The sequence below is a fragment of the Strigops habroptila genome, chromosome Z (assembly GCF_004027225.2).
Source record: "Strigops habroptila isolate Jane chromosome Z, bStrHab1.2.pri, whole genome shotgun sequence".
NCBI lineage: Eukaryota > Metazoa > Chordata > Aves > Psittaciformes > Psittacidae > Strigops > Strigops habroptila.
Genome location: NC_044302.2, coordinates 11,592,796 through 11,617,195, shown reverse-complemented (window position 1 = coordinate 11,617,195; position 24,400 = coordinate 11,592,796). Strand labels below are relative to the sequence as shown.

The window sequence follows — 24,400 nt, the reverse complement described above, 5'->3', positions numbered from 1 at the left end:
CTCTCACTTACTTCTAAGTAAGGATAAATAGAGGATCTTGAAACACTTCTGTTGTGATAAATAGTCATGATTTGGAAGAGATTAAGCACTACTAATGTACTTGCTGTAAGGTACCTGCCTTATAGTATAGCAAGACTGATGGCTAAAATCTGGAAAGCTGAATTGAGCCAGGTACTGCAACTTCAACAGCATCACTTCTCATCAAAACTAGGTCTCAAATGTTTTCAAAATGCTGAAAGAAAACAATTCTGAATAAATCTGTGCTATAAATTCCTTGTTTCCTCTGTTCAAGTCAGAGTCAGTATACATTCCACTATAAAGGAGACATCAAACAAATGTCAGTGTCTCGGTACCAGCAAAGCAGGAAGGGTTGATTTCTCACTCAACATAATGAAGTGCAGCTTCCACAGATGCAGCAGCAATTGGAAAAAACACCCATAGTCCCACATTCTGCCAAGTTTGTGAGTAAAACAGACTCATATACAATAGAAATGTGTAGCCTTCCAAATCTTACCCTTCTGTGAAATACTCCGGAAAGGGCCAGGTTTTATGAGGATCATCAGAGAGAGGCCAGTTGCTACGTGTGTTGCTTGGGCGACGGACATGCTGTGCTTGCCTTTTCTGTTGCATAGCCTGGTTGACCCCAGCAACATAGCGGGCAAATTCTGGGTCAGAGCCAACTGAACAAAAGAAACCAAGAAGTCAGTTGCTGACATTCAGCTTTTTCTACTGCAGTTATCTCCCTCATTTAATCCTTTAGGCTTGACCATACCCCACTAACAGAAAATAATTCCCTCACAGATAACAAATGCCACACAACAGTTGATACCTCTTCATGGAGCAGTAAAGACACATCCATACATATTGAATAATCTCACATGGAAGTACACCTGCCCCTTGCCTTCCATCAAGGAAATAATAATATTTGTCACTATGATCATGTCCATACACTGAAAGGTCCAACATCCCATCAGCATATGCTGACATAATTAAAGCCTGTACATTTACCCAAGCTCAGAGAGAAGGAACATACCAATTATTGTAGTTGATTCCAGACTGCAATATGATTTCCAGCTATGCTGTGATCCTGCTTACTCTGACAAATCAGAATCTCAGATTGAACGTATCAGAACATACAGCCCACAAATTGCCTACTTCCTACAAAGACCAGACAGCAATTTGAAAAACATTCTGATCCTGACCTGCAAGGTATTTCCGAGTAAGATTGATGTGTATGGAAAAAAAAAGCAGTAATTCTTGAAAATTCTTCCATTCTTAAAAGGCTTTACGTGTCCCAAGCATCTGAAAAGTGATCAGCATGATCTTGAGCAGACAGAAAAAGCCTTAATCCCAAAGTGGTTTCAATGCTCAACTGATCACAGCCAGTAATTCTTGTATTAAAAAGAATGCTGTTGTGAGTCAGTGTAAATTGAGTTTCCACAGCTGCTTTTTCTTTTAGCTTTTCCCCCCGCTCTTCCCCTGAGGCAAAACTTTGCAATCTGACTGGATCTGTGGAAAATGTCTAGACTACACGCATAGTACTTGCAGCAGGAAGTACAGAGCTGTTGGCTTGCTGGTCTCAGTTTTAAACTAAGAGTGGAGGCTGAAGAACATTCACCAAGCATGCACGGCTCAAAGCAGAAATCAGTCTTTCATGTGATGGCTTCCCTACACTCAATTCAGCATTCAGGAGAAAAGTTTCCTCGTTTTCATTTGGCACATTCAGAAGACAGCTCCACAGTGTTTTGTTGGATGCAAATTCAAATGACAAGGAAAAAAAAACTTTGTTTCTACCCATTCTTTATTATGTAAGCAAGTGACAGAGCTATCTGACAGCTGTCAGAAACAAAATATTCCCCCAGATTACGAAACTACTGCAAAACATTTTTGGTCACTAGTTAAGCCTTTGACATGAAAGGCCATCAATTTTTAAAATTCTTTATTAGCAGATTTGCATCTGAAAAGAGACACCATTTCCAGGCTCTGAAAATATGTGTCAAAAAAGTAATGCCATTTGTTTCAAATGACAAATGTACAAATTCCCAAGAAAGTCTGGAAATGAACAAGTGTTTTGTGTTTTAGAGCTTTCTGTGCTACATTAACTAGAGCTTAAATTGAAAACGCCTACATCACAGCTCAACTTGGCAGGTTACATGAAGAAAAGTTACATTTCCAATGGAAAAGCCTACCTGATTGGAAATTTTTGTTTGGTTTTTTAAACCCCAGACCTGTGGCAAATACTGTCTACTTATCACTTCTACTGTAGGAACATATGTCTTAATCGACAGCACCATCTGTCAACTTGAGTAAGTCACCTTTTCAAATTGTCGCTTTCAAAGTCCTTAGTATTCAACATACCCAGCCAATGGAACAAGTAGCTTTATAAAGATCAAAAGAAAAATCCTACAGAAATACAATGGATTCAAAATGCTGAAAATGCCAGTCCTTTCTACACATGTATTTGGCGCTTGCTGAAAATAATTTTATCCTTAAACATTGTAATCTTCCTTAAGTATATAGCGTAAGGACATTTAAATAAGATGACGCTAATTCGGACTTGAAATTGTTAAGAAGCATTTGATAACATAACTATACTGCCTATTTTTGCTTTATAAACTTGTCCTGGGTTCAGCTGTAACAGTTATTTTTTCTCCTTAGTAGCTGGCACAGTGCTGTGTTTCGGCTTTAGTCCAAGAACAATGCTAATAAAACACCGATGTTTTAGTTGTTGCTAAGTGGGAGAGGGTACTTCAAAGACCAAAAAGGGTACTGATGGGCTTTTAGTATAGCAGCCTTGGAGATGGAGGAAATTAAGCAGCTGTCCACCTGGTCTAGTCTCTCAGGGGATAAGCAGATCTGTAGACTGGAGAGCCAAGGAGTGATCAGCAGGACCCGCTCACCCTTTAATAGCCCCATATGGCCAGTGCAAAAGTCTAATGGAGAGTGGAGAATAACAGCAGACTATCGTGGCCTGAATGAAGTCACACCACCATTGAGTGCTGCCATACCAGACAAGCTAGAGCTTCAGTATGAACTGGAGTCAAAGGCAGCCAAGTGGTATGCCACAATTGACATTGCCAATGCATTTTTCTCAATCCCTTTGGCAGCAGAATGCAGGCCACAGTTCGCTTTTACCTGGAGGGTCATCCAGTACTCTTGGAACTGACTGCCCAAGGGGTGGAAACACAGCCCTACCATCTGCCAAGGACAGATCCAGACTGCACTGGAACAGGGGCAAGCTCCAGAACACCTGCAATACATTGATGACATCATCGTGTGGGGTGATACAGCGGAAGAAGTTTTTGAGAAAGGGAGGAAGATAATCCAAACCCTGCTGAAGGCCGGTTTTGCCATAAAATGGAGCAAGGTCAAGGGACCTGCACAGGAGATTCAATTTTTGGGAATAAAATGGCAAGATGGACATCGCCAGATCCCCACAGACGTCATCAACAAGATAACAGCAATGTCTCCACCAACTAACAAGAAAGAAACACAAGCTTTCTGAGGTGTTGTGGGGTTCTGGAGAATGCACATCCCAAATTACAGTCTGATTGTAAGCCCTCTCTATCACATGACACAGAAGGAGAATGATTTCAAACGGGGCCCTGAGCAACAACAAGCCTTTGAACAAATTAAATGAGAAATAGTTCACGCAGTAGCCCTTGGACCAGTCCGGGCCGGGCCAGATGTGAAAAATGTGCTCTATACCGCAGCTGGGGAGAATGGTCCTACCTGCAGCCTCTGGCAGAAAGCCCCGGGAGGAGACTCGAGCTCAACCCCTCTGCTTTTAGAGTCGAGGATGTAGAGGATCTGTGGCCAGCTATACTCCCACTTCACCGGCAGCCTGTGTAGGGGTTCGAGCTGCCTCAGAAGTGATTGGCACTGAAGCACAGCTTCTCCTGGCACCCCGGTTGCCCGTGCTGGGCTGGATGTTCAAAGGCAGGGTCTCCTCTACACATCATGCAACCGATGGTACATGGACTAAGTGGGCTGCATAATTACACAACGAGCTCAAACACGATATCGCTGTCATCCAGGAATTCTAGAAGTCATCATGGACTGGCCAGAGGGCAAAGATTTTGGGATGTCACCAGAAGAGGAGGTGACACGTGCTGAAGAGGCCCCACCATATAATGAACTGTCAGAGAGTGAAAAGCAATATGCCTTGTTTACTGATGGGTCCTGCCGTATTGTGGGAAAGCATCGGAGATGGAAGGCAGCTGTGTGGAGTCCCCTGCGACAAGTTGCAGAAACTGCTGAAAGAGAGGGTGAATCGAGTCAGTCTGCATAGGTGAAAGCCATCCAGCTGGCCTTGGACATTGCTGAACGATAAAAACGGCCAGTGCTTTATCTCTATACTGACTCATGGATGGTGGCAAATGCCCTGTGGGGGTGGTTGCAGCAATGGAAGCAGAGCAACTGGCAGCGCAGAGGTAAACCCATCCGGGCTGCTGCACTGTGGCAAGATATCGCTGCCCGGGTGCAGAACCTGGTGGTGAAGGTACGCCACATAGGTGCTCATGTACCCAAGAATCGGGCCACTGAGGAACACCAGAACAACCAGCAAGTGGATAAAGCTGCTAAGATTGAAGTGGCTCAGATGGACTTAGATTGGCAACATAAGAGTGAATTATTTTTAGCCCGGTGGGCCCATGACACCTCAGGCCATCAAGGCAGAGACGCAACATAGAGATAGGTTTGTGATCGAGGGGTGGACTTAACAATGGACACTATTGCCCAGGTTATTCACGAATGTGACACGTGTGCTGCCATTAAGCAAGCCAAGTGGTTAAAGTCTCTCTGGTATGGAGGACGATGGCTGAAGTACAAGTATGGGGAGGTCTGGCAGATTGACTATATCACACTCCCACCAACCCGCCAGGGCAAGCGCTATGTGCTTACCATGGTGAAGCAACCACCGGCTGGCTGGAAACATACGCTGTGCCCCACGCCACTGCCCGGAACACTATCCTGGGCCTTGAGAAACAAGTCTTGTGGTGACACGGCACCCCTGAGAGAATTGAGTCAGACAATGGGACTCATTTCCGGAACAACCTCATAGACACTTGGGCCAAAGAGCATGGCATTGAGTGGGTATAGCACATCCCCTACCATGCACCAGCCTCTGGGAAAATCGAATGCTACAATGGGCTGTTAAAAACTACACTGAGAGCAATGGGTGGTGGGACTTTCAAACACTGGGATACACATTTACCAAAAGCCACCTGGTTGGTCAATGCTAGGGGATCTGCCAACAGGGCTGGCCCAGCCCAATCAGAACTTTTACGTACTGTAGAGGGGGATAAAGTTCCTGTGGTGCACATAAAGAATTTGTTGGGGAAGACAGTCTGGGTTATTCCTGCTTCAGGTAAAGGCAAACCCACTCGTGGGGTTGCTTTTGCTCAGGGACCTGGATACACTTGGTAGGTAATGCAGGAAGATGGGGAAGTCCAGTGTGTACCTCAAGGGGATTTAATTTTGGGGGAAAACAGCCAATGAACTCAATTATATACTGTTGCCTGCTATATAACACTTCTATGGCCCATCAGCTAGCTGCCCATCTCTGCTACTCTGGGCTTTGAAAAGAAGATATGTGCTGTCATGACCATCAGCGGAGAATAAAGTCATGGCAAAAGCCGGCAGCAGCAGCATGAGTCTTCCAGAACTGCCCTCAGGCCACCATTGACTGACCCTGAGTTCCCTCATCACCCCAGCAAAGAATGAACTTTGATGAGACAAGTTAAGCGGTGTTGTCAGCAGGCAACAATCCAACACACCGTCTCTCCTGCCCTGAAAGACTATTAAAGACAGATGGACCCTAACATCATGGACTGAATGAACTCAGTGAACATTATAGGGATGGCCCATGGACCAAGGAATATCTGTCTCTTTGTGTGCGTGTATGCGTGCGTGTGTGTGTATATATATATGTACACACACATATATATCAAGAGACAAAAGCAGTGGCATATTGAAAAATGTGGGACCTGAGCATGACATGAATGGTATGGAATAAGGGGTGGATACTGTCCTAGGTTCAGCTGTAACAGCTATTTTTCTCTTTCTTAGTAGCTGGTGCAGTGCTGTGTTTCAGCTTTAGTCTGAGAACAACACTGATAACACACCAATATTTTTAGTTGTTGCTAAGTAATGTTTACTCCAATCAAGGACTTTTCAGTCTCATGCTCTGCCAGTGAGGAGGGGCACGGGAAGCTGGGAGGAAGCAGAGACGGGACCCCTGACCCAAACTGGCCAAAGGGGTATTCCATACCACAGCACGTCATGCCCAGTATAGAAAATGGGGGGAGTTACCGGAAGGCCCAGACTGCTGCTCGGGTCAGGCTGGGTATCGGTCAGTGGGTGGTGAGCAATTGTATTGTGCATCACTTGTGTTTATTGTTCCTTTTCCTCCCCCTTTTAGTTTTATGTTCTCTCCCCTTGTTATTTCCCTTATCATCATTATTGGTGGTAGCAGTAGTGGTTTTGTATTATACCTTAAGTTACTGGGCTGTTCTTATCTCAATCCGTGGGATTTACATTCTTTCAATTCTCCTCCTCATCCTGCCAGGAACAGGGCGGGGGAAAAAGAAGGGGGAATGAGCAAGCGGCTGTGTGGTTCTGAGTTACCGGCTCGGCCTAAACCATGATGAAACTCCACTGATTTATCAACTAAGTTGACAAACTAACTATCAAAACTGAGTTCCAAGATACCTCCACAAGTCCTCATGCACATGCAAAGGGGCGCGGGAAGCGGATTCTGTGGTTTGATAACAGGTTTTCCTTGTTGGTGTGAGCACTGCCTCCCGCCAGGCAGTTTTCCTAAATGCATACTAGTTTCTGTAGTTATGTTCCAGGCCAACAGAAATTATATTTATGAGATAGTGAATTTGTAAGTTGTTCTTAGTACTACTATCAGAAGAATTCATTAATCTCCTGCTAGGCTCTACCGTCAATTTCATAGTCTTTACCTATTTGCTTATGGCTATAAAATTTTATCTCACTTCATCTTTTGACAGTAATCCCTCTAGATTTACAGTTCACTGGTGGTTCAGACACATCTGGCAAACCACACCGGAGTTGCTCTTTCAGAGTCTCTAACCCTCTGGCATCCAAGCTTCTCACTGCAGTCACAGCTGTGGAACAGGAATCAGTAGGACTCCCACGCAACTGCACAGTAATGGAGGGGAAATGCAGGGATATGGGAAAGATGCAATCCGGTTGTATCTCCAGACTGCAGGACTGGTAAAGAGCACTAAGGATCATCCTGGAGAGAGGTAAAATACACAAGTTCAAGAGTTTTAAACAATTTCACAAATTATCAACAGGAGGAACATCATCTCTTAAGTATCTCAGTACTTTGATACAGTCCATATAGGAAAGATCAGAACTACCACAGCTGGGACAAGAAGCAAGGAATCTGTTCCCATTCTTAGTTACTAATGAAACTTTCTTGTACTTTCGTTCATTTAAGAATGCATACATACAAATATCTGCTGGCCTCTGTAAGCACCTTAGCATTTGGTTAATAGCTCTAGGAAATGACAGTTATTGATAGCAATATTAAACAGTATTCTTTGTGAAAGGATCCTTATAAAAAAAGAAAGAAAAAACAAACCAAAAAAACCCCCAAAACAACAAACCAACCCACAATAAATGAAAAGGTACATACCTGCAGGGTCAAAAGGCAGGATTTCTCCCAACATCCCAAACACTCCATCAGTTTGGTCACGATTCGGCCACGTGTTGTTTCTAGGTCCTTGTGGTTTCTGTCCTAACATCTCCGACATCATATTGTCCATATAACTGCTCACAAGACCCAAGCTGTACAAATCAGAGCTTAAATCTGAAAAACCAGGATTGTTCCACTGGTTTATATGAGACAATCCAGCTCCAACAGCTTGGGCTTGCTGCTGTGAAGAATTAGTTATCCATTTGGCAGGTACACGTTGCTGTGGTCCAATTGGTTGAAGCAAGTGTTGGTAATACTGCATTTGTTGCTGCTGCTGCTTTTGTGACTGCTGTTGCTGTGACAAGCCTTGTTGGGAAGGATGCAGTGGTGTGTGAGAGACAGACTGCGGTTGCTGTTGTACTGTTCCTGATTTTTGTTCTGTTGCTGTAGAGGATGCAACAGAGTTCCTTCTTTTCACCATCGGAGAAGTCTGCTGGGATTTGCCCATGTTAAAACCAGACAAGAAATCTATAACATCCTGCATTTCTTGATCAGTTGGTAAATTCATACCTTTGTCATCCTTGCCATCATCCGGTTTGAAGAAGTTGTCCCGTCTTTCAACTAGAAACCCATTCACTAGCTGGTTATTTGTGCTCTGAACTGACTGCAGTGGATCTGCAGTCCTAGGAAAGTTACCAATGTTCAAGATGCTCTGTAACCTTGCGTCTATGTTAGTGGGCATTTTAGCTTTCTCCTCTGAGTTGGAACTTATGAAGACATTTTTGGAAGGCGTACTGGGGATTGAGTAACTTCCAGTATTACTTGTACTGGTGCAGGAAGTTTTTTTTGTAAACCGTGAAGTCAGTTTTGAGAACGTCTTTTGCAGACCACCTGAAGATTTGCTTCCATTTCCGGATGGCATGTCAACTTGATTCCCAAAGTCTGAGATTTCACGCTGTAGCTGGATCTGAATACAAGGCAAAGCTTGCTCCCTGCACCAAAAACACATATATCAAGCCACCTTATACATAACTGAGTTAGTACTTTAGAGGAAAACGGGTATTTGGGTAGTAGCTAGTGGAAGAAACAAAACCAAAGATTGCCAAGTTCATCAATTACTTCTTATGGTGACAATGCAAATTATTACTAGTATTTGCAATAGCATTAACTATTTTCATTAAGAAATTTTAATTGTGCTTCAAGATGTAAATGGTGACTAATTAAATAAAAATAAATTATTTTTGTAAGAGAAACAAATATTTTTTCACACTTGGATAAGCTGCTCATTTGGTTTCAAAAAGATTGCTGTATCTCTGTATGTACTCTCAAGGTGCCTACGTAGATTACCAATTTCCTGCACTCAGTTTGACTACTGTTTTCCCCTCCTGATGAACTGGTAGTATTAAATTCATCAGTACGGATCTTTCAACCATGATGGCTTTGTTTAAACTAGGACACTAGAACATGAAAGCATAAGGCTCAGGAGGAGATATACCTTCCTTCCTTCCACCTGTGTATGTCGAACACAGCAGTGTAGAGCACATCTACTAGCCCCAAAGTCTTCTCTGGATCCAGACTCCTCTGTAGCAGAGACATTGTTGCTGGATCTTCTTTCAGACACCTGTAATCATTAAGTTTAACTTAAAATTTAAAATTTTAGGGTTTTTTTTACATTAGACAATTTTACCATACTAGTCAGGTAATAAAAGACCAATTGCTGCACTACTTCTGCTACTACAGAGCTGCAAGTAATAAAAGCAGCACAATGTATGGATGCCTGAGGGTTCCTAAAGACTATGCCTGCAGCCTCGGTTTCTTTCTACTGTTGAATATTGGCCTGGGTTCAGCTATAGCAGTCATTTTTCTCCTTCTTAGTAGCTGGTGCAGTGCTGTGGTTTTTAACTTTCAGCCTGGGAACAACACTGATAACACTGATGTTTTTAGTTGTTGCTAAGCAATGTTTACTCCAACCAAGGACTTTCTCAGTCTCATGCTTTGCCAGGGAGGAGGGGAAGCCGGGAGGAAGCAGAGACAGGACACCTGACCCAAACTGGCCAAAGGGGTATTCCATACCACAGCACATCATGCCCAGTGTATAAACTGGGGGGAGTTACCCGGCAAGCCCAGATCACTGCTCGGGTCAGGCTGGGTATCGGTTGGCGGGTGGTGAGCAATTGTATCCTCTCCCCTTGTTATTTCCCTTATCGTTATTATCATTGGTGGTAGCAGTAGTGGTTTTGTATTATACCTCAGTTACTGGACTGTTCTTATCTCAACTCGTGGGCGTTACTTTCTTTTGATTCTCCTCCCCATCCCTCCAGGAGCGGGGGTAGGAAGAAGGAGGGGAGTAAGCGAGCGGCTGTGTGGTTCTGAGTTACCGGCTGGGCTCAAACCACGACAGTTCTTTCTGGCGCCCAATGTGGGGCACGAAGGGTTGAGATAGCGACAGATCTGACCAGAGTGTGTCTAATCATATTTGTGATAAGCATTCATTGTTACTACTCGTCACAATGGTGATTATTTGGCTCTCAGACGATCCTTCTGTTGTGGGGTTGCTGAAGGTTGAAGAACAACAAGTGCCAATTGCGACCACAACAGTGCACCGGCGGCAATATCGCACCAACCGAGACTCCTTGATTCCCATCCATAAGCTGATCCGTAGACTGGAAAGCCAGGGAGTGATCAGCAGGACCCGCTCACCCTTTAATAGCCCCATATGGCCAGTGCAAAAGTCTAATGGAGAGTGGAGACTAACAGCAGACTATCGTGGCCTGAATGAAGTCACACCACCATTGAGTGCTGCCATACCAGACAAGCTAGAACTTCAATATGAACTGGAGTCAAAGGCAGCCAAGTGGTATGCCACAATTGACATTGCCAATGCATTTTTCTCAATCCCTTTGGCAGCAGAATGCAGGCCACAGTTTGCTTTCACTTGGAGGGGCGTCCAGTACACTTGGAACCGACTGCCCCAGGGGTGGAAACACAGCCCTACCATCTGCCATGGACTGATCCATCGTGCACTGGAACAGGGGCAAGCTCCAGAACACCTGCAATACATTGATGACATCATTGTGTGGGGTGATACAGCGGAAGAAGTTTTTGAGAAAGGGAGGAAGATAATCCAAACCCTGCTGAAGGCCGGTTTTGCCATAAAACGGAGTAAGGTCAAGGGACCTGCACAGGAGATTCAATTTTTGGGAATAAAATGGCAAGACGGACGTTGCCAGATCCCCACAGATGTGATCAACAAGATAACAGCAATGTCTCCACCAACTAACAAGAAAGAAACACAAGCTTTCTGAGGTGTTGTGGGGTTCTGGAGAATGCACATCCCAAATTACAGTCTGATTGTAAGCCCCCTCTACCACTTGACCCGGAAGAAGAATGATTTCAAATGGGGCCCTGAGCAACAACAAGCCTTTGAACAAATTAAGCGAGAAATAGTTCACGCAGTAGCCCTTGGACCAGTCCGGGCCGGGCCAGATGTGAAAAATGTGCTCTATACCGCAGCTGGGGAGAATGGTCCTACCTGCAGCCTCTGGCAGAAACTCCAAGGGAGACTCGAGGTCGACCCCTCAGCTTTTGGAGTCGGGGATATAAAGGATCCGAGGCCAGCTACACTCCAACTGAAAAAGAGATCCTGGCAGCCTATGAAGGGGTTCGAGCTGCCTCAGAAGTGACTGGAACTGAAGCGCAGCTCCTCCTGGCACCCCAGTTGCCCGTGCTGGGCTGGATGTTCAAAGGCAGGGTCTCCGCTACCCATCATGCAACCGATGGTACATGGACTAAGTGGGCCACACTAATTACACAACAAAATCGAACACGATATCCCTGTCATCCAGGAATTCTAGAAGTCATCATGGACTGGCCAGAGGGCAAAGATTTTGGGATGTCACCAGAAGAGGAGGTGACACGTGCTGAAGAGGCCCCACCATATAATGAACTGCCAGAGAGTGAAAAGCAATATGCCTTGTTTACTGATGGGTCCTGTCGTATTGTGGGAAAGCATCGGAGATGGAAGGCAGCTGTGTGGAGTCCCCTGCGACAAGTTGCAGAAACTGCTGAAAGAGAGGGTGAATCGAGTCAGTCTGCATAGGTGAAAGCCATCCAGCTGGCCTTGGACATTGCTGAACGATAAAAACGGCCAGTGCTTTATCTCTATACTGACTCATGGATGGTGGCAAATGCCCTGTGGGGGTGGTTGCAGCAATGGAAGCAGAGCAACTGGCAGCGCACAGATAAACCCATCCGGGCTGCTGCACTGTGGCAAGATATCGCTGCCCGGGTGCAGAACCTGGTGGTGAAGGTACGCCACATAGGTGCTCATGTACCCAAGAATCGGGCCACTGAGGAACACCAGAACAACCAACAAGTAGATAAAGCTGCTAAGATTGAAGTGGCTCAGATGGACTTAGATTGGCAACATAAGAGTGAATTATTTTTAGCCCGGTGGGCCCACGACACCTCAGGCCATCAAGGCAGAGACGCAACATAGAGATGGGTTTGTGATCGAGGGGTGGACTTAACAATGGACACTATTGCCCAGGTTATTCACGAATGTGACACATGTGCTGCCATTAAGCAAGCCAAGTGGTTAAAGCCTCTCTGGTATGGAGGACGATGGCTGAAGTACAAATATGGGGAGGCCTGGCAGATTGACTATATCACACTCCCACCAACCCGCCAGGGCAAGCGCTATGTGCTTACCATGGTGAAGCAACCACCGGCTGGCTGGAAACACACGCTGTGCCCCACGCCACTGCCCGGAACACTATCCTGGGCCTTGAGAAACAAGTCTTGTGGCGACACGGCACCCCGAGAGAATTGAGTCAGACAATGGGACTCATTTCCGGAATAACCTCATAGACACTTGGGCCAAAGAGCATGGCATTGAGTGGGTATAGCACATCCCCTACCATGCACCAGCCTCTGGGAAAATCGAATGCTACAATGGGCTGTTAAAAACTACACTGAGAGCAATGGGTGGTGGGACTTTCAAACACTGGGATACACATTTACCAAAAGCCACCTGGTTGGTCAATGCTAGGGGATCTGCCAACAGGGCTGGCCCAGCCCAATCAGAACTTTTACGTACTGTAGAGGGGGATAAAGTTCCTGTGGTGCACATAAAGAATTTGTTGGGGAAGACAGTCTGGGTTATTCCTGCTTCAGGTAAAGGCAAACCCACTCGTGGGGTTGCTTTTGCTCAGGGACCTGGATGTACTTGGTGGGTAATGCGGGAAGATGGGGAATTCCGATGTGTACCTCAAGGGGATTTGATTTTGGGGGAAAACAGCCAATGAACTTGATTTTATGCTGTTGCCTGCTCTATAACACTTTTATAGTCCACCAGCTAGATATCTTCAGGTTGCCAGCAACTGACCCTGGCTTTCCTCCAATCATCACCCCAACAAAGAATGAATTTTGAGGAAACCAGACGAGCTCAGCAGTGACCAGACGAGTTTGGCGGTGTCATCAGCAGGCAACAACCCAACACTACATACTGTCCATCCTGCCCTGAAAGACTATTACAAGAGATGGAGCCTGACATCATGGACTGGATGAATCCAGCAACTTTATAGGGATTGGTCCATGGACTAGGGAATGATATCTTTCTCTGTGTGTGGGTGTGGGTGTATATATATGTGTATATATGGGACAAGGGCGATGGTGTGTTGAGAGATGTGGGATCTGAGCATGACGTGAATGGTATGGAATAAGGGGTGGATACTGTCCTGGGTTCAGCTATAGCAGTCATTTTTCTCCTTCTTAGTAGCTGGTGCAGTGCTGTGGTTTTTAACTTTCAGCCTGGGAACAACACTGATAACACACCAATGTTTTTAGTTGTTGCTAAGTAATGTTTACTCCAACCAAGGACTTTCTCAGTCTCATGCTTTGCCAGGGAGGAGGCAAAGCCGGGAGGAAGCAGAGACAGGACACCTGACCCAAACTGGCCAAATGGGAATTCCATACCACAGCACGTCATACCCAGTATAGAAACCGGAGGGAGTCAGCTGGAAGGCCCAGATCACTGCTCGGGTCGGGCTGGGTATCGGTCGGCAGGTGGTGAGCAATTGTATCCTTTCCCCTTGTTATTTCCCTTACCATTATTATCATTGGTGGTAGCAGTAGTGGTTTTGTATTATACCTTAGTTACTGGACTGTTCTTATCTCAACTCGTGGGAGTTACGTTCTTTTGATTCTCCTCCCCATCCCTCCGGGAGCGGGGGGAGGAAGAAGTGGGGGGAGTGAGCGAGCGGCTGCGTGGTTCTGAGTTACCGGCTGGGCTCAAACCACGACAAATATATAGCTAATATAACTGTAAGAGTTACATAATTTATTTTAAAATCATGATTAATGATTAGCTTTTTAGCTGAGCAGGCATAATTCAGGCACAGAGAGGAGTGCAGAGCCACTCTCACCGTGTGTCAGCAGGAGGAGCTCTTCCAGAGCACACAACGCCTGGCTCAACACTCCACATGATTTTAATTCTTTCATAATACAGCAATTTACAAAAAGAGAACAGAAAAGTGCCAGTTTATAGAGGAATTAAAGATGTATTTGTATAAACAGACTATCAGTTGACTTGCATTTCTGGACATACCATTGGTACCACTAGTAACAGGCTCTCACTAAGGATTCAGATGAATGTACTGTGTTGTACTGAAATTCCTAACACTGGACACTCCAAAGAGAGAAAGTTGTTGTTCTAAGTCCAAATCATTGTTTCAAAAGGGAAGAAATCCTCACCTAAACTGCAGATTAATCCTACCATTCTTCCCTAGGCAGTCAGCTAAACTGGTAGGGATAGAGTCTCTAGGACCACAGAGTTCTACGGTTCATGACAGTGCTTAAACAACGGCTCAGTGAAGAAGGAGCTAAAGCTCTCATATTAAACTCATCTAATTCCTGGTCTTCCTGAGGCAAGAGCTGTGAGGACCTGCTGGGAAGAAGCATAACAGGAATACTATTGGATTATTATTTTTTATTTTTTAAACCTTCATCATCAAGCTTTTACTTTTTCTTTGTAAGTGCGTCTGAGTGCCCCAGCACTGCCTCTCTTGCATGGCCTCCAGAGGCAGCACAAGTACAAAGACAGCTAAAGTACAACTGTCAGTCTGTCAGGAACTGTACTCAGTTCCAAATGAAGGAACTTAAGGAAGATATGCTATAACTGCCTAGTATTCTCTCTTCCACTTGTACTGCAATATTTCCCCCTATATATTTCAGTCATAGCTAACAATATAATCTGCAATACAGTATTTTTATTTACCAAGTTGATGGAACTTGCACCACAATTCTGGATCCTTCTAAACTTATCTGAGGAGCATAAGCTTCTTTATTTTCAATCTGTGCTGTGTCCACAACCACCTAGCAAATAAAATGAAAATAAAAGGGAAATGATTTTAAGAATTAGTTCAAGATATTTTATCACCACTGTAGTTAAGATGCAATAGTCTCACCTACGTGCCATGCTACAGGTGCAAAACATAACCAGACAAAGACACATCAACTCTCAAAATCATTGTAAGTTTATTTCTTTTTTAAAAAGTAAATTAAAAAAATAGTTTGATACAGTAACCTGTATTTCAAGGACTTAATTATTCTCAATTGCATACTGTAGTTATGCATCATAACATAGTTACCAACTACTTCACCTAAACAGCTGGTAGTCATCAGTGGCTTCATGTAACAGCCCCTACATTTGAGAGGTTTGGCACTATTGGTACTTTAATAGCTCTCAAACACCTATTTATCAAAATACTTTAAATAATTAAACTGCAGTGCATGGTATGATATAGACAAGTAGTATAGACTCTGAAACTCTTTACATAGCTCACAATTCTTAAGAGCCTCTCTTCCCTCTTAACGTTATAAAATCCCACACCAACATGTCTCTATGCTATCTAATAGAACTGTACTATTATTGATTCCCTATTATATAAAGGGAAGAAAAGTGACTGTTCGATTTGTGAAATTCTGAGCCTTCTGTACGACATCATGAAGATATATGGAAGACAAAAGTCTTGAAAAATCAACCTTCTGTCATGAACCTTTCTTTTTATGGAATGGAGGAGGAAGGGGTTTACTTCAGCTTCATTTAAGCTTCAACACCAGTGATCGTAAGTTCCATATTTGGTTCTTGCTTTCTGGTTTTGTCCAGTCTGCACGGGTTGGCTTTTTTGATCATTTCCATAATCTCCTATTTTGGTCATGCTGAACCAGCATGACTTTTTGGCAGCCATCAGCAGTTCTTGCTTCAGTGACTAGCAGATTAGCTCTACTATTTATCCTTGAAATGGCTAAAGTCCTCTGGTATAAATAAGCCCCAAGGGATATTACTGGCTCTTTTGCGATCACCCTACACTGGTTCTACTTCTTACTGGTTGTCTACTACTGGTTATGAAGAAATGTGAAATATAAATAATGCTGAGAGTCTCTTCTCTTGCTTTAACAAAGCCATCCAATGACACTCGAACATAATTACTTCCCACCTTTCAGGTATTTTAGCATAAGACCTTCATTTTCCTTCAGCTGACTCTAAGCATTTGTGCAAGTTTATTCAAACTTGTAAAACATGTCTAAGCACGGTGACAAAGAGCCATGCTATTATCCACTCATGAAAATACGTCATTTAATAACAAGGCAACTCCATTTCTTTTTCTCCCTGTATTTGTACCATCTTAACTTTAGGTAATTTGGTAATCTGCAATTCAGCTATATTGCAATTATAATTGGGGTAAGAAGAGAATACCTTAGGAGTGACTGTTCTCAACTCCTAAGAAAAAATCCTGTCTGCCTCTCAGACCTGTAAGTCATAACTAAAATTCTGATTTAGCAGACATACATCAGCTTCTGCTGCATGGCAGTGCTCATGATCTGGGCTTTGCTGGAGGTGCCATCGTCCATCCATCCCATCTGCCTCCCCCCCTTCCTTTCCTTCCTTTAAAAGCTTTACACCTCTCAACATTTGGTCAGAGTTACGACATCTGTGATTTAAACATTACTACAAGATTTAGGGTTTGCCATGCATGTTTTTTGCACAGAAAGATCTACTAGCACAAAAAAGGATGGCTAGAAACTCAATTAAACCTTCTTTTCATGACTGCATGATGCCAATTCAAAGTTTCATTTCTATTCATCCTTTGAATTCAACTATTTTAATACACATCACTTATTCAATCATGAAGATTTCTTCAGCTGACCCAAATCTGAAAATACAAGTCTTAATATATACGCTACAGTAAAAACTGCACTTAAAAAAAATTATTTCCTATGTTAAAAAACAGAAGCCTAAAATAACCAAGCAAACTAAGTCACATCTGATTGTGCTTTCCACTCTTAATGAGTTTGTTCTTAAAAGGCACATGGCAAGATAGACTAAAGATAGCAAGACTGTCAAGTAATGTTTTCTTTTAAATTTGGCATTTGAATGACAAATTTACACACAATTCTGAACTAGTACAGACAGCGTAGTTTCTAAAAGCTGTAAAGCAAATGCTACATAACTCTGTCCCATGATTCACTTATCCGAGTTCTACACAAAATAAACTTAAAATAAACACATTCTCCCTCCCCGCCTGGTGGGTGCTTAGAGGATAGCTTCCTGTGCATCAGACATCTATTGTTCTTGTTTTACAGGTGCTTCCTCTCTCATTTCCACCCTAAGAATGCTTTAGAGAAGCAAATTACAATTTCTCATCATTGCATGAAGGTACATAGAAGCATAACTGAATCTTGTAAAAAATTACGGTACATAGTTTATGAAGAAAAACCTCAACCCTCACACCCTTCCAGACTGTAACAAATCAAAGTGAGAAGGAACAAAGGAGAGAAAACTGGCAAGTATTTCGTCATGCAGATAACTCATTACTGTGTCTTTGAAGATAGAAACCTGCACTTTCAGAACCTGAGGTTCATGCAAAAAGCTTTGGAGACATCCATGATTTAACACAAGTAATATTCCATATATCAGCACAGTCATTTGAGAGAATGTGTAAGTTAAGTTTTATGCTGACGACTCTCTAAATGTTATGATAAGCCTGAATAATATCACTGCTTTAATTAGCAGCAGGTCTAACTAGTTATGTCTAGACTGGGGTACATCAAGACATTTTCAGACTCCCGAGTCCAAATGTGCTTTGGGCCACTCCCCAGATCTCATCAGGGCAGGACTTGGGTGTGCACAACACTGAAACCCCCTGGAAAGGAAACGGTGGGAGGTGCACCATCCTCCAAGGCATTCCTCATCTAGACACTTAGGAGCCAAGAACTCTTGAGTTATAGCACACTCCCACAGGGCTGCTGAGAAACAGTTCCTTTCTTGGCCTCATTTCCCATCCCTTACTGCTGGCCCCCAGCATCCTAGCATGAACAATGGTATGTGAAGACACAATCCCACTTAACCATAGCCTTCTTTCTAGTTCTTGTACTTACTAATATGTAATATGTTTTCCCTGAAAACACCTCAGTAGAAATTTGAACAACTCTACTATTCCACAGTTGCTTTCTCTTCCTGCAAAGATACCAACTTCTTATGCCCCTCTGCAAAGCTTCTTTACACAGAATGGTTAATGCACTGCCATCTCCCACCCTTGAATCCCTGTATTATAGTGAAGTCAGGATTGACAGCAGGTGCACTGCTGTTGGATACTGATTGTCTGTCCCTTTGATTTTAGGCCGCTTTTACATGATAAGACGCTTGAATTCCACTCTGATTTGAACCTACTCCTCTAACAGATATTAATATCTAGTATCAAAGGAATGCTAAAGTAGAAACACCTGACAAATTTATAATTTACAATTTATCATTCACCTTTATTGAAGACCTTGTCAATAGTACCAAAAAGCATATGGTTTAATGAACTAGAACAGAAGGCCAAAGTCACATAATCAGCTGTGTGATTTGTTTGAAAAATGCGATATTTACTAAGTATGTAGCAATATGGATCCTTTAATCAGAAATTACAATTAGTTACAAAGTCCTGATGGCTTGCCATCACCTTGAACAAAGAATCTGTATATGAATCAACAAGAAGCATTTAGGTTATTGTAGGTTAAAGACGATTCGAAGAATACTTGACAGAAACTGTCACAGGCTATGGTGTACCTTGACACTTGCATTTCCTTCCTATCCTATTGCATTTGTGCTCCCATTTTGTCCAGTCAAATGAAAACTCACATTAGTCCAAAAAAACGTGTGTCACGAATGACACTTTATTAAATGAAGAAATTTCAGTAATTAGTTAGGGGAGCACAAATGCATTTTCTTATAGAGTATGTTCCAAGCATCTATCTTTAGCAACTGTTTAAACACTCTAAAATCCAAGGGTTTTGTTTCTAAAGAACACATATGTCAACAGCAAGGTATTTAATTGCTCTGGGCTCTGTTGGAGATGCCAGGTAGCATTACTTGGTGCAGAGGACTTCCTGGTTTATGTAGGGCAGGAAACCCAGCTTCCATTCAAAGCAGAGAGGAAATGAAAAAAATGGCAGTTTTTAAAGCTGATCTGAGAGAAGTGGGGAGAGGAAGGGGGAGGAAGGGTGTTTCTTTTTAACATGGTCATCTATAGATTTGAAAATCTTTCTATTTCACTATGAATTAGAAGTTTCATTCTAGTGTTCTATCTGGTAACAGAGAGTACGAAGTACACAGTACATTCTCCTGTTCCTATTGGCTACAGATGAACTCACGTTCTATGAGGATATATTTTGCTCATAAATCAAGTTAGCTGCAGCATTAAAAATGGAGAAACACAAAGTAAAATTCTGGAAATTAATTTTCAAACTTTTTAAAATATCCAATTTCTCTTCAGGATGTTTAAGTAGCCTTTTTTTTGCTAAGCCTATTCATAGTCACTTACCAGTCCAGCTTGGCCAAACAACAATTGTACAGCAGTTTTGCAGGCTCCTCGCCAAGTGGAAGGGCAAACCTGATTTAGTACTTCAGTAACAGGAGAGTCATCCCGTGGTGTAAGTCCATTATGGCATCCAGCTTCCTTAATCAACTGCAGCATCGTGTGCTGAAAAAAATAAACACTTTGTCATACTAAATACACAACTCAGAAATGTTAACACCAATGCTTCCACATGCATTTAGCATTGTCCTATATGCTTTTCAGACAACTGTAAGGTCTGTTACCTCTGAACAGCCTTGTATAACTGGAAGAGCTCAACTGCAGAACAGAAATATAGAAGATCATCTCTGCTATTTGGAAGACAATACTCCCCCAAAATCATAAAACAGTATTTTTGCTTAACTTGCAGAATGGTTTAATCAAAACTACAAAAAGCACTGCAAAGACAACAGAAAAGCAGCATTTTGAGCCATAGATTGTTTCAACTCTTTCAGGAACAAGGAACTGGGCTTACTAAAAAAAACCCAAACCAAATCATAAATTCACAAGTGAAAATGCTGATTCAAATTGCCCAAATTACTTCTGCATGGACATATTTTCCATTCCTTCACACCGAAAATACAATTAACTTCTCCACAATTTTCAATTATTTTCAGCAATTGGTTAAAGTTTGTAAGAAGACATGAAGAGGAGCTTTGTTATGAATACTTTTCTTCTAAGTACCTCCTTTAGCACTAGGCTGGGCCAGCTTATGCTGGCACCTCAGAAGAGAAGTGGTCTGAAGTGCATCCCCTAGTTGAGCCACCTGCAAGGGCTCATGTTCCCCTCCACTTCTTCATACCTAACCCATCTATTTTCAAAAAGATCACAGAAGCTTCAATGCCTCCTAGATGTCTATGCTGCTCTCAGATAGAACTGAATTTTCCCAGGTGGTTAAAACATTATCAGAAGCAGGCATGGACCTACAATGTTATCAAGATCTTGTTTCCACAGGAAGTCAGGCTAAAAATATGCACTTTTAAACACAAGTTTGGCACTGATGTTCCACCGCAGTTGTTCTCTGAAGTTTAAGGAATTCACTTTTTTTTAACCTTTCACTCCTGTGGTTATATCCAGATTATTACCGTTTTCAGCTTTAGGTTTTCTGCTGCAGACTCATTAAAGGATATTCCTTTCAGAAAATGTGATCCTATCTGAACAGGTACAGTGGGCAGTTCACACTGAATGGGCTGAGGTGGAGTCTGTCTCCTTCCTGTTTGCTGGGCTTCAGCTTCACTGCAACAGCCCTGGAGTACAGAACAGATCCATTAGAAGAAATTAAGACATTAAAAAAATCTTAGTATGAGTCTGATTTATTTGTTTGAAATAGTTGTTTTCAAGGTGAGGAGGGATGAAAGAGAGAGCAGGTTTAGCAGATCCTACCTGAAGACTTGCTTCAATAGCTTTTGGGTTCAAGTGGAAACCAGCCTTCATTGCATATTCACAATGGCCTAAGCTCTCCAAAGCCACTTTGTAAGCCTGACATTACACAAAAAGTTGAGATAACACAGACATATCAGCAAGTAAGCAAGCAGTCATCATGCCTGGTTACATACATAAGAATTGTTACATGCATTTATCCTAGTCAGTTCTACAGCATACACACATTTATAATGTACGATTCCAATACTGTAATTCTCAAATACCTCATGGCTGCCTGTGGTACACATTTCTGCAGTAATACAGTCCTTCCCTATTTCATTCCTTGGCCAACTGACTGTCCTAGATGCACATGAAAGCAGCAGACTTTAAAAACTACCTGCAAAGCACTGTCAATTTTCATGTTTAGCTCTTTGAGCTGATGTTCAGGGATTGCCACACTCTGTGAGCAGAAAAGTTGCTGAACTTCAATTCCTGCCAAACATCCATCACAGCCTCTTTCTCGCAGTCGAGATGTGGCCTGTAATGCAAAATAAAAATCCAGGGTAAAGAGGTTCAACATTAAACCAGGTCAAGCTTAATTAAATTTTAAAGAAGAGCAAAAAAAACCCCACAGAGTTTAAAACATTATAAAGGAGATGAGAAGCAGCACCTGGTGGGAAGGATCCAGAGAAGATTATTTATGATAATTTATCAAATCTCTACTGCTACTTTGAAAGTAGAAATCTCACATAATTTGTACGGCATATAGGTGTTGGCTAGCGACTTAATTCATTGTTTGCTGTTACAATTCCAGCTCCCTCTCAGAACTAAGGATCCTGTTACACAGGCCACATGATGACTGTCATTACCAGAGGAGGGACCTACAACTTCAACATAAAGGGTATTACTTGCCACAGAAAATAATTTAATCATGTGGAAAAACACTTCCGTGTACACGCGATATATTTTATAAAATTAAGGTTGACTACTGTGGGGAGATTTGAGAAGAGCCACACAAGACTAAGATCAACTTAGCACAGCAAGAGAATAGCTTTATGTAGTATGATTTTGAAAAATAAGAAATATGAAAAGCCACACATCTAGTTTTAACTGTAAAATATTACATGACTCAGCATGGTAAAACAAAAAACCTGCTCACGACTGCATTTAAGCTTGGAAAAAGCTTATTTTTCAGTCTAGGAAGGAGTCTTGCTCTAAAGCAGGATGTCGTAATTGGGAATTTTTGGTGCTACAGCCAATGGTCATTGCTCACTTCACTGACACATACATAATTACAGCATTTTCCAAGTGAAAAATCTTAAAAAGAGAACATAGTTTTGAGCTACTGACAAACTATTGTCTTAAACTTTATTATGAAACAGCGGTGTATTCTCAGTCAAGGAGGCTGGTTTTATACAGAAATAATGGATTGCCTTCCTCCACAAAGTTAAGATTTGAGAAGATTTCAGTATTTCAAATCTTCCTTCTATCAAAATGACTTGTATATTAGTCTACCTAAATTATGAGAGATCGCAGATTTTTCTTACACCATCCTAAAACTCCACACAAATACTTCAGAGTAGTTATTTTAGTCAATCATAAAAATTGAGAAGCTTCTCCTATTTTTATTCTAGGAACTAGGAAGAATCTGTATTTTTCGCTTCTCCTCCCCATGCATGTTTAATGAAGGACTTGATTAGTATAATACTTATATTAAACTCTATTTCAAAATACAGGTTTTATTAGCAGAAATAGCTGTAGAGGGCTGTCAAGGTGGTATAAGGGAAAGTTAAGGACTCAAATTCTGCAAACCCAAGTTTAATTTTAACTACATTTTAAATGAAACTTGATAGCAATGGCAGGGCATTTCTAGAAATTGTAGCAGTTTTAAGGAACTAAGTATATTAAACATAAAATTAACTATTTTTAATGGAAAAGGAGTACAGCTATACCAGGATTAGACCTGTTACAATTATCTGTAATACACCTAAAGCACTCCCAAATCCTTATTTTATCCAGTGAAATAAATTTATGCTGCAGTAAAAATTACAAACAATTCCTCTGCATTCATAGTTCTAAAAGAAACTTGTTTGCTTTCGTATACCTTGCACATCCCAGGTTGATGAATGGAAACCTTGACAAGATTTCCAGTCACAATGATTATAAAAAGCCTGCGTGTGCTGCCAAATTGGGCTTCAAAAGCACATGCTCCAAGTTACTTGAATTTAAGGAAATTGCATGCAGTGTCTGAAGCCATTTTGATCTATCAGTCTGCAGACTTCAGTAGTGTAAGGGAAAGCAGAAAAGCTTTAGGCATAATCTAAATTATTTTTCATTAAGGTTTTTTGCTGTTTTTGCAAACACTTTACCACTTCTGCCAAACCACATTTGAACACTGTTAATTCACTACTAACAAAAAGCTGCTTCCACTGTTTGTGCACTCCTTATATATCACAAAGAAAACTTTACACAGGGCAGAAATGGTATAATCAGCATATAGGTGAAAAAAGTTTTAGCATCCAAAACCAACTGCACCATGTTCCCCACTTCAAATGTAGCATGTCTTGAAAATCAGAGGCTTCCTTCCTTTATTAGGGCATCCAGCCTAAATTTAGTTTTCACTAAATATAACTGCCATTTCACTAATGTAACTACAGCAAGACCTTCATACCTCTGCTGCTCCTCTCCATGATCTTATTGCATCTTCTAGCTCATTTGTGAGGCTTAAATTTGAGGTTCCAGCCCCACTAACATTCTTTCTCTCCTGAGCTACAGCTTCAGCAAAGCAAGAGTGTGCCACTGGCTGGACTTTCTGCAAAGCTTGTGACAGGAACTGAAAGTGGACCTGCATCACCGTCAAGAAACATCGCCCAAGTACCTGCGAAGAAAAAACAAACCCGTTTCAAGCAAATAGAGGATTTCATGGAAGGTTCTCTTCTGCTTTTGTTCAATGTCTGGGGTACTCAGATCTTTTTTTCTATTAAAAAAAACACTTCAGATCATAAGTAACACTTGATATTTAACCATTTACCTAGAATAAGGTAAACAGCAAGCAAACATTGGTTTCTATGAATTAAAGGGAGATCACGCTGATCCTATGTAATTTTTACTTCTGCACTCAAGTTATGGTTATTTGAAGAATGAAAAACTTGTTCAGTTACTTAGCAATACTGAGCACATGAAACAATACAAAAACAGGAGTAGTATATTATCACAAGGACAAAGCCAACAGCAAAACCCATATGCACATAGATCTTGCTGAATTTATGCTAGAAAGCCCAAAGCAAAACAAAAATCTGAATAATTTTAAAACCTTATCATTAAAATCAGAAAAGTTTAATCCAGCAGTTTATCTTCCAAGCAGAGCAATAACCAGCAATAAGCATGAAAACATTCTGCCACATAATGCAGTGGCAACACAGTGCCATTTTTAGAATGCAACAGTGACTGCAGAATGCACAAAGTTGCA

General features: G+C 42.0%; 1 protein-coding gene across 3 annotated transcripts in view; it reads right to left on the bottom strand.

The window, feature by feature from the left end:
• GARRE1 (granule associated Rac and RHOG effector 1) overlaps positions 1 to 24,400 on the bottom strand; it is a 67,728-nt gene that overhangs the window by 4,663 nt on the left and 38,665 nt on the right. For all 3 annotated transcript variants that reach the window (XM_030512725.2, XM_030512724.1, XM_030512726.1), the window contains exons 3-11: positions 23,603 to 23,809; positions 21,329 to 21,469; positions 20,953 to 21,048; positions 20,655 to 20,816; positions 19,537 to 19,695; positions 14,946 to 15,043; positions 9,165 to 9,290; positions 7,670 to 8,661; positions 515 to 680 (exon numbers count right to left, since the gene is read on the bottom strand). In XM_030512725.2, the coding sequence (XP_030368585.1) occupies positions 515 to 680; positions 7,670 to 8,661; positions 9,165 to 9,290; positions 14,946 to 15,043; positions 19,537 to 19,695; positions 20,655 to 20,816; positions 20,953 to 21,048; positions 21,329 to 21,469; positions 23,603 to 23,809 (2,147 nt within the window). The remainder of the gene's footprint in view (positions 1 to 514; positions 681 to 7,669; positions 8,662 to 9,164; positions 9,291 to 14,945; positions 15,044 to 19,536; positions 19,696 to 20,654; positions 20,817 to 20,952; positions 21,049 to 21,328; positions 21,470 to 23,602; positions 23,810 to 24,400) is intronic.